The sequence below is a fragment of the Colius striatus genome, chromosome 6, assembly GCF_028858725.1.
Source record: "Colius striatus isolate bColStr4 chromosome 6, bColStr4.1.hap1, whole genome shotgun sequence".
NCBI classification, from domain to species: Eukaryota; Metazoa; Chordata; class Aves; order Coliiformes; family Coliidae; genus Colius; species Colius striatus.
Genome location: NC_084764.1, coordinates 3598641 through 3612084, shown reverse-complemented (window position 1 = coordinate 3612084; position 13444 = coordinate 3598641). Strand labels below are relative to the sequence as shown.

Below are 13444 nucleotides of genomic sequence, written 5' to 3'. Positions count from 1 at the left end.
GTTAAACATTTGAGCAGTGTTTTATCTGTACTGTAAAGTTGTTTTCTGCTCTCCTGCTTTGCGTGGTTTGGTTGGAAGGGTACGGGGTGGGCACAGAGATGTATCTGGGCACCAGACCTTTGCATGAGTTATCGCCAGAGCTGCTGCTGAAAGCAGAGGAGTGTGCAGTGCACATCTCCCTGACACATCCCTTCTGTTTTCTCACTTTCACAGGGGAAGCAATACACTTGGGAAGTCTTATTGCTGCACAGGGTTATGTCTTTCCAATCTCAGACCACGTCCTTACCCTGAAGGATGACGGGACGTTCTATCGGTTCCAGGTCGGTAAGCCCTCTGCCTCTTTTGTGGCCTCTTCTACTGTCTCTGCAATAATACTGCTGAAATCACCAGCTCTTTATCCCTAAGCACCCTGGGTCTTAGGGATAAGGTGGTGTGTGTGGTCTTAGGGATAAGGTTTGTGAAGTCAGGGCTTGAGGCTATCTCGGTAGAGGCCCTGGGAAGTTACGAAGTCCCTTCAGAAAGATGTGCTTTAGAATCCCAAATCACTCTTCTGACCCACCATTTCTTACATAAATGAACAGATATGTCCTATGATTATTTTTACTATGTCATACCGAGGCTGTTGTGCTCAGATTTGAACTAAACCAGTAGAAACAAAATGATTTTCAGGTTCTACAGCCCAGCACAGAACTGAGTAGCCCCCCTTCTGTGCAAAACAGATCAAGGCAAACTTTGGAGCTGAACACTCAAACTCTGACTCTGGCACAGCAGAACATTCAGTTTTTTATCCTCTCTTGGTTACACACTGGTGTGGGAGGGGGCAAGCTTCAGGCCCTGTCTCTTTCACAAAAGATGGGTAACCTTGGCAGTCATCTGTATCCCTCAGCGTCGCTGTGCCTCCAGATATGTTGAATTTTTAAAGCATCCTGCCCTTGAGTTCCCTGCACTGTCCAAAATCTGCTGCTGTCAATTTCCTAGATAACTGAAGGCTTGTTCTGTAACAACTCCTTTTGGACAGATTGTATAACTTTGAAAGAAGCAATAAGTTCAAACCTGAAGTCCTTCTGCCTAATCCTGCTGGCTGAGTTCTGTCTTTCTGTTCCATGATGCCAGACAGTGCCCTTATCTTTCCTGTGACCTCTCTTCTGTTTACTCTCCCCATTCCTCCTTTACTTTTGCTCTTTTTTGTTAGTTTTTATTTGAAAAGCCTGTTCTTTTTGTACTTGATGTTGCTGCTGCTCATGCTCACTGCCCTCCTGCTAATGTGGTGTTATGATATGAGACCAATGGAACAAAGAAGCCCAGGAGATCACAGACCTCACCTTATCTCACCCCACCTTCTGGCTACCTGGCATCATTCAGGCTAGGATTTTTCATTACAATTCCTTTGCTTTCCCAAAAACCCTGTTCCTCCTGTCATGTAAGACTTGACAGAGCCAGGGCCAATACTGATTGCCCATTTAGATGGATTTTCTTATATTTTCAAAGCATGACACCACAAGAAGATGTCCTTTGCAGCTCTCAGGAGCTACATGCCAAGATCATTTCATTTCTTTTCTTAATTTTAAGTCTGTGTAAACCATACCATCAAATTGCTGTCACTGATTATTGACTTTTCCCTTCCCTCCCTTATATTTTCCTACAACTTTTGTTTATTCTTTTCTTGTCATTTCCCACAACAGTTCTCCTCAGCCTTTATTTTGCAAAAGTCACTTGATAGAATCATGTTTCTTTTCCATTGCTCCCTCCTTGATACTTTCTACCTCAACATCAGTCCCTCCTTTAACAGTAGCTCATCATCTCATGAAGTTCATAAGATATATCAGTGAGGAGCAATGAGCTCTATTGTTTGACCCCTCCATGTTTTCTCCCTGTCCTTTGGTGTAGGGAACAGTCTGTGTTTAATGTCCTGTGCCCATTTGTGGCATTACATAAGTAATGCAAAACAGTGTTGTGTAATTTGCATGATCACAGGGTTTTTATTTTGCATTCATGTTAAAACTGAAAGACAGCCACATGGATTAATATCTTGTAATTCATTGTAGCAACTGCAATATGCAAACCTGGATTAAACCAAAGAAGCAGTAAGCTTAGCAGGACCTCTGCTTTCACAATGGCTCCAATCAGCTGAGTTTTGACCTCTGATTTTTGACCTCTGCCATCTGCTATATCTAAAGTCAGTTGTTTTGTAGACTGACAAGTGGACAAGTAGCTGCTCCAAAAGGCAAGTGGTGTGTAGCATATGTCAAAGGCCATGAGCTTTCTCATGCTCCTAGAAGAAGAGGTCCACATTCAGTTGAGCTGGCAATAGTGTCTTAAATGTCATCAGGATACTGGACATAAGAGATCTTTGGATTACAGCATCTCTGTTTACCTGCAGTGAGGAATGTTAGTGATAGAAAAGCATGCTCACTGAGATGTGTAGCAGCATTTCCACTGAGGGCAGAGACTGGGACTAGACTTTGTGATTCTTCTTTTTGTGCTTGTGATGGGGTTTTTTTTTTGCACCTGAATTGTTTTTCATCTCTTAGATTACCAAAAACAATGCTTCTGTTGTTTCATAGGCACCATACTTTTGGCCTTCAAACTGCTGGGAACCAGAAAACACAGATTATGGTGAGAGTACAATTATTTCACTACAGAAAGTTTGTGATGGGATGTCCTTGAAGTAATTACTGTTGGCCATCTGAACCCTTAATCAGCAGAGTTTCACGTCAGGCTGCAGCATCAGAGGCAGATTCGTGCTCGTCTCAGATATGTGAAGTGAAATCTCAGGGTGTCTCAAGCCCATGGAGCTGTAGCTGTTGAGTTCAGTAGGGCCAGGGTTTCACCTACAATTCCCTTCACTCTCCAATAGCTCTGCTCATTTTGGCAGGATTTATGACAAGCAGAACGCTGCTCCTTGGGAGTCTTAACTAATACCACTGTTGCTTTAGTGGGAGAGCACACTCTGATCTGTAGCTGAATCTGATACGTCGATCAATAAAAAGTTACCTCATCTGGCTGATCAATAAACCAGTATGTGACTGATGGCAACCCATAGTTAAACTTCTCTGATATATGACATCAGGCTTAATTTTTCCCACTATTTTAAGATCACCAGTTGGTAGCTGGTAAAAAAAAGAGAAGCCTGAGCGTGGTTTATGAGCTAATAAACCACAACATGGTGTGTTAAACGTGTGAGTTGCCCACAGACAGTGATAACACACAAAGCAAAAGTGTCAGTGCTGTTATCTTTAGCTGTCTGCATGCAATATTGGTGTCTTTTTCCAGAACTGCACTTCTTTCACAGTTAAATGATAAAATCAATTGTTGCATCCTGGTGTGGCATTGGCAGAGGAAGAGAATCCATGTGCTCAGAAAACAGGAGCTTCTGAGAAGTCCTTTAGAAATACCCCATAATCTAAGATCAGGTTAGAACTCCTCCCCTGAACAATCAGTTTGGGGTTGGTTTGTTGTTTGGGGTATTTTCCCTCCCAGGCAATAATTACTCATCATGATGGATTCTGGGAATCATTTGCTGCGGTGCAGAAGTAGCCTGCGATGGTGTCTGTCATGTGATAGTTCATTTGCAGTCCTCATCTGCAGGGAAGCTAGCACAAACTTCTGTGTTTATCCCAGTGAGGGATCTGCTTAGGAGAAAACATCATGCTGTTTGTTATATGAAAAATGATTTCCAGATTCTACAGTCACCATATATAACTGTCTGAACCCTGCCAAAAATGTGCTCTGTAAATACCAGAATAACAATGTGAAGAGGGAAATCCTGCTTTGTTTTGCTATAGAATCTTGATAAAAAGCTGGTTTCACAGATTGTTGTGCTCCAAGGCTGTGGAGTGGAGCAGTATACCTCAAAATAAAGCCCTGTATGAGCTGACCCACAGCTGGACGAATGGCAACTGCATTAGCTCTGAGCCCTGTAGTGACAGATTTTCATCTGTCCCAGAAATCTCTAACATATGCTTACAATCAGCATATCCAGAGGTCTGTACAGATGGAGCCTTCCCAGGAATTAATCCCAAACTAGCACTAGACCCAAATAAAACTGAAATCCCAGCAGCACTTCATACTTGCTTTATTTGCATGGATCCACTCACAGGACAGGAACTGACTTGCTGATGGCAGGTCACTGCCTAGCGTGGAGAAATACTGTGAGATGACTGACTCTCACTTTATTTGGTGTTGTGCATGGCTCACAGAGCAAACTGCCCTTGGGATGTGTAAATATACATGAAGTGATCAGCTCTGGTTACCATGCATAATATTGGCTCGTTATGTGAATGCTAGAATGAGAGGGATAGCATGGAATGGAATTCTGTGAGTAGCACTGCAGTGGAGGGGGGGTTTCTTTGCATGTATTTTCAGTAGAAGGATAGGTTTCCAATGGAGAAAGAAAGTTGTATTTGCAGCAAACCCAAATGGCATGGCTTTCAAAGAGAAGTTGAAATGTTGTGCAAAAGGTTTCTTGCAGTTTTCTGTAGATGATGCTTTGCCCTCTTCTCCACTCTGGTTAGTACACTCTTGGACAATCAGTACTCAGCCCTTCTACCTGAAATAGTGCAAAACACAAGGAAGCTGGGAAATTTCTATCTGGATTCATCCCATAATGAGAGCTCATTCTGTTACAAAGTTCAGACCTGATTGTATATCCAGGGTGCACTGGGGACTTTGTGTTTCAGCCTGTAATAAAAATGGGGTAAGGTGGGAGGTTCAGCTGAGGCTTTCTCAGCAGGTGACCTGGGACTGGATTGGTGGTGTGTGCTGGGCTCATTGTGACCCTCAGAATCCCAAACCACATCAGTTTCTGCAGTGTCTATCTATGAGAAAATGTGAGAAGGCTTTTCTTAGCCATTTGAAATGTATAGAATAAGTGGATGAAACATATGCTTTAGTTACTCAGATGATACCTTTAAGATCTGGCCCATATTTATGTTTTCAATATCCTGAATAATAATAACTAATAATTGTTAGTGTTGTTGTTGTTATTAACAACAAATGGGGGAAAGAAGTGCAGGGCTTCTCTCTTTGGCAGGCATATTCCTTGAAGTGCTGAGGGGAACAGATTGCTAATGCTAAATCCTTTCCCAGTCCCAGAAGCAATTGTGCCTTTCTCACACACCTTGTTAGGTCCTGGCATCTACTCTCAGCACTTTCGAATGAGACGTCCCAGATGTTTAAGGCCCCTGAGATTACTAGTGAGTAACGTCAGCTGGGTATTCAGCCCTCTCACTCCTTGCCTTGTGTCACTTTCTGATGAGAATGAACAGTGCATGGGCCACTTTTTTTCCTTTCTGAAGATCTAGTGCTAATAATCTGTCTGTAATTGTTTTCCATTCTTGTTTCTCCCTTTAGCCATCTATCTTTGCAAACGGACCATGCAGAACAAAGCTAGGCTGGAGCTGGCGGACTATGAAGCCGTAGGTACACTGCTGCTAGAGTTTAAAGCTGTGGGGCTGCAGGGAGAGCTTTGCTTGCCAACTGAATGTTGCCATCTTGTGCTTTGGAGTCAGCCTTCACTGTGTCTTTTCTTTTTAAGTTGTCAGGGTTGTGTAACGATCGATCGATGTGGAGACAAAATCAGGAATGTGCTTGGGGCACGTCCCTGGCTTTGTGACACCTCCAATTAAAGCATCTGCTGTATAATCAGCCCTCCATGACTGGGACAAGTTACACAGAAGTTTACCTGGTTTCCTGGTTTATACAGCAGATAATAATACATGGAAATGATGGATTTTCAGGTGCATTGTTGAGCAAATTAATTGCAGATGACCCATCCAGTTGCAAAAGTCTTCAGACTTGGACTGTTTTCAATATGCCATATGAAAAGCTATTAACTCTCAGCTTATTCTGGGTGTGTTTTCTGATACGAAATGATTATCTGCAAAAACATCCCCAATCTTGGCTTCAGATTGTGCAGGGTGTTTGAGTGGAGAGGAGTGAGAAGTTGGCAGCAGGAATGGCAGGGCTAGTGTGAGTCTAGGTGGTCCTGCTCTGTCAGGAGGGTTGCACTAGATGATCTTTCGAGGTCCCTTCCAACCCTTAAGTTTCTGTGATTCTTTGAATACCAGCAGTGTAATGGTCTGCCCAGCTAAGCTTTCTGTCTTTTAGTTTAATAGCTCAACAATGTTAACAGCTCAATTTCAAATGTGGAGTTTATCATTGGAAGGTTTCTTTACAGAACTGGACCTAGTGGATTTGTGTGTTAAATGCTGCTTACAGTGAAAACATTTATGTTGCATGTATTTGGGTGGTTGGGTTGTTTATTTCAAGAATGGACTTTTTCCTTCTACTTCTGCCTTCTACATTTTGGGACTCTGATGCACAAGGAGATATATACATGCCAATTGATCCTCTCAGGGAAGTGCATGCAAAGATTGACAGTCTATTCTACCCTGGAAATGCATCCAGAGTTCCCACGAGTTCTGATCTCAGGGTACATAAGCATAAAGGAGGGAATATAGTCATCTGCATGCATTTACACATCCTTTTGCTGAGTTTTCTCTTCTGCATATTGTTGATTTCGTTATTAAAACCATTTAAATTGCTCACAGCCAACCAATTAACCATCAGTACTCTAAAGATCTATCAAAAAGCAACAAAAGGCTGTTCAGCAGTGCACCCACTCCCACACACATGCAACAAGGCTGTGGCTAAAGTGCTTTTGCACATCCTTGTCTACTGAGAGTAGCAATGCTCCAGTGATGGCAAATAATTAGATCTTGGCAGCCTCTCATTTTTTTCTCAATATTGCATTGCACAATTAGAGATTACTTCTGCTTCAAACTTTGCTCTCTTAATTAGAGACAATCAGATAAGAATGGCACTGACTCTTCCTAGTCATTATGGGAGCTGAAGCAGATCCAGCATTGGAGATGTAAGCTAAGCACAAGTGAGAGAAACAGGCTTGCAGGAGTAGGAAGGAGCCCTGTAGATTCAGCACACAGTTTTGGAGATGTAGCATGAAAATGCTTCTCTGCAGATATCAGCACTACACTGGAGTTTGCAAAGAGAACCTCTACAAAGCATCTCAGGGGACATCATCTCATTTGTAGGTTCTGCTTGCAGCATCTGTAGACAACCCCTCCACCCCCCATTTACAGTGGCAGAGCAGGGGTCTTGATATGATTAAGCTTGCATCATTTGATTCCATTTTGTTTGTAATTGGACAAACATAAGCATGATTCAAATATTGCTTCAACTGGTGATGTTGCATTGGCTTCAGCATATTTACTCCAGAGGGCAGATGTGAACGTAATTGAAAACAACCAAAAAAGAAGAAACCCACAAAAACTTGTTTTTGCAGATAATTACAAGTAGTTCTTTCTTGTAACCACAGTTAAGGAAATCATCACAGCTCAGCACAGCTGTAAATCATTTGCTTAACTGTTTTCCATCATGGATGTGGACTGAAACTCCTCCATGGACTTGGTGGTAACAGAGCCAAGCTTTATGCTTGTGTTATGCAAGAGTTTAAAGCAAAGAATAAGACTTCTTCTAGTATTGAAATGAATGTGCTTAAGCACTTTGTTGAAATGAAAGGAATAGGTTTGCAAAGAGCAGCAGCAGAACTGAAAGGAATAGGTATGCAAAGAGCAGCAGCAGAACTAACAGGGTTCCTTTTCAATGAAAACTGGCAACAGTTGAGCCAGGTGTAATGGAGAAGAGAGTCAAGTTAACAGTCTCACAGGCCTCCTTATCAGGGTGGGTGTGCATATGTGACTTTGGGGTGCCATTTGAGCCTGAAGTTCTGGCTGTGCCCTGCCTTCAGCCTTGAGCTGTGGTGAAGTCTCATCCGCCTCCAAATGTTCACATCACGACACTCTCTGCAGTGGATCAGGACCAGAGCTCTTACTTCAGATGTAGAGCAAGTCTGCATCTGGACCTGGTTTTTGCAGTTAGCCATGTTCATTGTTCAGACCAACATGCTATTTCCTTTTCTGAATCACACTGGCAATCCCCAGCCTTCAGCACTGTGCAGCTGTGTAATGCTCTGTGGTGACCAGGACTGAGCTGAACAAGGGATGTTCAGGCTTTACACCTTAGCAAAAGCCTGAAGAGATGAGAGAGCAGTGGGGGGAGGAAGAGAAAGTGGGGATGAGGGGGAAACATGCAGGTGGCAGCCATCTGCTATCAGGAAAGAAAGTTGTCAGCTTCACAAAACTTCTCAGGGTTATCTGTTGGGAACAAGTCCATCATCATTTTCAGAGTAGAGCTCAAGCTGTCTGCATCACACTCCATTACTTCTCCCTGACAGGGTCCACTTGTCTGCAGCTTGAAAGGATGGGTTGCAACCTTGCTGTGCCTGCAAGATAATTCACCTGAAACCAGCACTGAATTCTGTATCTGGAGTTTTCCAGCTGAAAAGGAATACAAATGCCATAAAATAAAGGCCTGTCATGTTTGCTTTGCTCTCAAGCAGTTGTTATGATTACAGGGATTAATTGTTCTTACCGTTTTCATCTTTTGTCAGGAAAACTTAGCAAGACTTCAGAGAGCATTTGCAAGGAAGTGGGAATTCATCTTCATGCAAGCTGAGGCCCAAGTGAAGTGAGTAATCCTGGAGCACTGAACTGCACCAGTATTTAAAGCTGTGAAGGGAAGGAGATCCTGTACAGATAAAACAGCTCTGACAAAGGCTTTACTGTAACTAAGCTCAGAAGGTGTTGGTGAATTTTAATCACCAGCAGACTGAAAACAATAGAGAGCTAATTCTGAAGGTTTGTGCCAGAATCTGAAAGATGGGTTTAATTATCTGTACATGGAAATGTTGGTCAGGAGCTTGTGAGGCTGGATTCACCATGGGAGCTGGAGCAATTCACCCACCCATTCTGTTTCTGCTTTTGTGTAGCATTTCTGCTTTGTCCAAATGGAAAGAACAGAACTTTGTCATCTGTCTGCTTTACTCCGTGCTCATAAAGTATTTCTGAGTCTAAAAATACTGCCACTTCAAAGGCATTATAAGAGGTGGCATTTACAGCAGACTGGGTTTGGTGTTCTCATTTATACCAATCCCCACTTGACTCTCTCATACCTCTGGAGTCTGACTCGTGCTACTGAATTAGTGTGGAGAATTGGGTGCCACTTACATGGAACTTACTCAGATTTAGTATTTGAGGCTTTCCTGTCCTCTACTCCTAATTGAAACCTACTTTTTCTTTCTTTTTCCTCATGAGAACAGGTTTGAAACCTCTCAATATTTTAAGCATGTTTTTGTTATTGCTGCAAAATGGGGATGGTCCAGGGTTTGTAGACTAGTGTCTACGGGGTAGTGTCTGCAACCCTACATTGCCATTCCTTATGCATGTAATTGCCATCTATAAAGTGGAAAGGTGGGTGAAGATGGCACAGGAGAACACCACTACAGATATACTGTATCTTTACTGCACTAAAACAATAAGAAATATCATTTCTTGAGGGTGTGGCTGAGGTACAGGTCTCTATCTTTGATTAACCCTCTGGAATTTTGATTAATTACTTGCTTAATAACATTGTAATTATCCCCTATATAAGTACAAAGTAATTATCCTTTAAATTACAACATAATTAAGGGATTTTTTTTCTTTTCCAACTGGAATACCAGTGTTGAGGAAAGAAAGAAGAGAAAATTAGAAGTTACAACAGCAGTTGTGCTTTCAGTTGCTTAAAGGTTCATTGCCAAGATGAAAAAATAATGCAAGTCAAACCAATGTTCTGCATTCTGTTGCATTTATCTCAGAGAGAAACATAAATGTCAGGTCCTTTATGTGATCACTGTTGCTTTGTCATCTTTTCTCCATTCTGTCTCCTTTGAAACATAGACACAGATTGTCCACTAGCAACTTCTTTTGCTGGAACTTTCAGCTTCTTGGTTACCAGTTTGTGATGGTTCAGTGTTTGTGTTTCCAACAAGACAGTTGTTGGAATTCATGGTATAATTCACAACCCTGAGTTAGGGGTGAACTCATTAATAGTTACAAATACATCAAGGGTGGGTGTGAGGAGGCTGGAGCCAGGCTGTGCTCAGTGATGGCCAATGACAGGACAAGGAGCAATGGGTACAAGCTGGAACAGAAGAGGTTCCAAAGAAACACAAGGGAGAACTTCTTCAGTGTTCAGATGAGGGAGCACTGGCAGGGGCTGCCCAGATGGGCTGTGGAGGCTCCTTCTCTGGAGACATTCCAACCCAGCTGGATGAGTTCCTGTGTGCCCTACTCTAGGTGGTGCTGCTCTGGCAGGGAGGTTGCACTGGATGAGCTTCCCAGGTCCCTTCCAAGCCTTAAAATTCTGTGAACTAAAATGGTAAACAAACTGAAAATCCCTGAAGACACTCCTCCTGCTTAACATGCTCTGGTTTGCCTTCCACGTGCTGGTTTGCACACAGGATTTTCATGGCTATACCTCCATTGCTCACAAACCGCAGCCATGGGGCATCTAACTGTGTTGTGTCTTCATAGGTTAAAATGTGAAATAGTGAGTTGTCAGTAAGTTTTGGGATATGAGCTGAGAACCTGAGTTCAGCACAAAGTACCCATGAAGACAATTCATGGAGCTCCCATGGAGTCCCACCAGCATTACTGTACACTGACCCCTCTGCTCGTGCTTTTTGTTTTCAGAATCGACAGGAAGAAGGATAAAACAGAAAGAAAGATTTTGGACAGCCAGGAAAGAGCATTCTGGGATGTGCACAGGCCTGTGGTAAAGCTCCTTTTGAGTAAAGAAACTTTCCAGGTTTTGACAGGAAAGCTTTAATAAACACCATGCCACACACAAAAGCATTGCCTTTAAAGCCACCTCATGGATTTTCCCCCCAGTTCAAAACACACCAAGTGCCTACAAGATTCTTTTAGCCATTCCAGGCTTGTGCATGCATGGAACTGCTGATGTGGAAATATGTGATGAATGTGAAGTCTTGAAGATTATTTATTGTGTGGACAAAAGGAAAGCTGCTTACCCAGTTTGGCTCAGACTTCCTAGAAAACATTTCCCTCTTAGCTGAGAAATTTCCTTTCAGTGCCAAATACACAAGTGAATGGATCGGATGCTGAGGTTGGTTTAAGGATAGTTTATAGGACACCCAACTTCAGGAATGAATTTTGGGTGAGATGTAATTGTGTGTTTTAGGAAGGTAAGGTAGCACAAAGATTATAAACAGAGGAAGGAGCGATTGCCTTTGTCTCTTTTTAGCCAGGCTGTGTGAACACCACAGAAATGGACATTAGGAAGTGTCGTCGGATGAAAAACCCACAGAAGGTGAAAAAGGTCAGTTTGAGTTTCTGCTTTGGTTTTTGTTTGTTTGGGGGGAATTTTGTTTGACTGTTTGTTGCTTGTTTCTTAAATGCAGATCACATTAAACAGTACATCAGACTCAGTAAGAACAAGTATCACTTCTGTTTTGGTTGGAGTGGTGAATTTACTGTTCCTGTTTTTACCAGCAGACCGGTACAGGCTGGGTGATGGGTAGAGCTGAGAAGGACATTAAGGATCTCTGTGTCCCAGGTGTCTGCTGGCTCTGCACTCCTAGAAAATTAAAACCAATTGGCAATAGAACCCAGATCCCGTTGTCAGAAGTTATTTGGGCAGGGATTTTTCAGTGCTGATTACCCACCTTAATCATTTCAAAGGCTGGATCACCAGCACCTCGGGTGCCTTTGACAACAACTTTTAGCTCTTCTGTGTATACAGAATCACAGAATCATTTTGTTTGAAAAGGACTCTTTGAGTCTAGCCATAAACCTAACACCAAGTCCACCACTAAACCATCAACACATCCTTAAATAGCTCCAGGGATGGTGTCTCCACCACTTCCCTAGGCAGCCTGTCCCAGGGGCTGATAACCCTTTTGGTAAAGATATTTTTCCCAATATGCAACCTAAACCTGCCCTGGTGCAAGTTGAGGCCATTTCCTCTAGTCCTATCACTTGTTAGCTGTTTTGGAGGGGACCCCAGACCCCTGAGCTCCTATTGGCAGTTAAATTGCAGCAGAGCTATTCATATGTCTCTTAAGGAATTTTAAAGTGCTAAATGAAAGGGTAACTGATGTTACTTTCAGTGGAGGTGTCTGTCCTGGAAGTGAATGGCTACAAGTCAGTCTGCAGGTTTTTGTTTAGAGAGGTTCACATGACCTTGAGCCACTGACACCTGGTTAAACACTTTCTTCAATATGTAGTTTTACAAGAAGAAACTAAACCAAGTGAAAGAAATTGGCCCAGGATTAGGTTCTGGCCTTTTCCTTTCTCTGCTCCATTTACCTCAACAACCACTCCCAGTGTTCATTCTGCCTCCAGAGCCCTTAAAAATTATCAGCTGCATTTTAACACTTAAACTCTTCTCTCAGCATGCCTGCAGACCTTCCAAGTGCAGGTGTCTGCAAGCATGGGCTGATCTGTACATTTTGCCCCAGGCTTGAATCATTATTGACCTGCGAGGATAGAAACGGGAGGAGATTGCTGGCTTATCCCCTTCTTGTTTTGCATATTGCACTTCTCCTTGCTGCATAACAGAGAAAGATGATTTGTTTGTCTCTTGGTTCCTCACAGTCAGTGTATGGGGTTACAGAAGAGTCTCAGCCCCAAAGCCCTGTCCACGTGCCCTCCCAGCCTGTTCGCAAAACTACCAAGGAGGACTTTCGGAAACAAGTAAGTAGGTGGTTGTGTGGCATCTCACCTGAGAGCTGGCATCTGGCATCAAAAAGGCACCTGAACTTCCTGAGGTAGCAGCAAAACTGATGATATGTTTTACCTGTCCTTGATCCTCACATTCTGTCTTTAAATACTGTTTTACATAAGTTATTTGGGTGCGTGTTCATTGAGCAGTGCAGTTGCGTGGGGATAGGTACTATGAGTAATGCTGACCTTTGAATCCACTGGTCTGTGGACCAGTAGAGAGATTAAATTCCAGTTCACTGAGGATATCTGAAAAGGAGGCAGTGATGACAAGTCTAGGGAAGAAGCCAGCACAGTGGGGCACAGCCTGGGGATGGGTGGGAGGAAAGGCATTGTTTGGTGCATGACTGTCAGACTGGACAGTCAGAGCTTTGAGGGAGTTAGGAAGAAGTTATTTGCATGCTCACTCCAAGGAATGGCCAACTCACACATCCTTGCCCTTGCACACAGAGCTGTCCCTTGAAATTACTTCCCTGCAACAAGCAGCGCTCATTGAAGTAGGGGCAGGAAGCACTAGGTCAGCAATTTAATAAAGGCAGCTTTAGAGGTGTTTCTTAAGCAGCCAATTTTAGGGTGTTCTTCTGAACTTAACCTGAACATTACATTTCTCAAGCTTTTGCTATCACAGGCAGCAGAGGCTGCAGAGTACTGTGAACAAGTAATTCTCATAGCAGAGTGCAAATGTGTTGTTGGTCTTGTGATGCCAATCAGAGAAATAGAAGAGAGGAGTGTGGTGTAAAAAGGGTATCATGTTGCACCCTGAGTAGCCTGGGAAGCTCAGCCCCAAATATGTGCCTTTCCTA

The 13444-nt window shown here is 43.0% G+C and overlaps 1 protein-coding gene across 1 annotated transcript in view; it reads left to right on the top strand.

The window, feature by feature from the left end:
- RGS6 (regulator of G protein signaling 6) overlaps positions 1 to 13444 on the top strand; it is a 198078-nt gene that overhangs the window by 144626 nt on the left and 40008 nt on the right. The window contains exons 4-10 of the mRNA XM_061998135.1: positions 214 to 320; positions 2565 to 2616; positions 5353 to 5417; positions 8471 to 8547; positions 10593 to 10674; positions 11164 to 11238; positions 12516 to 12614. Coding sequence (XP_061854119.1) covers positions 214 to 320; positions 2565 to 2616; positions 5353 to 5417; positions 8471 to 8547; positions 10593 to 10674; positions 11164 to 11238; positions 12516 to 12614 — 557 coding nt within the window. The remainder of the gene's footprint in view (positions 1 to 213; positions 321 to 2564; positions 2617 to 5352; positions 5418 to 8470; positions 8548 to 10592; positions 10675 to 11163; positions 11239 to 12515; positions 12615 to 13444) is intronic.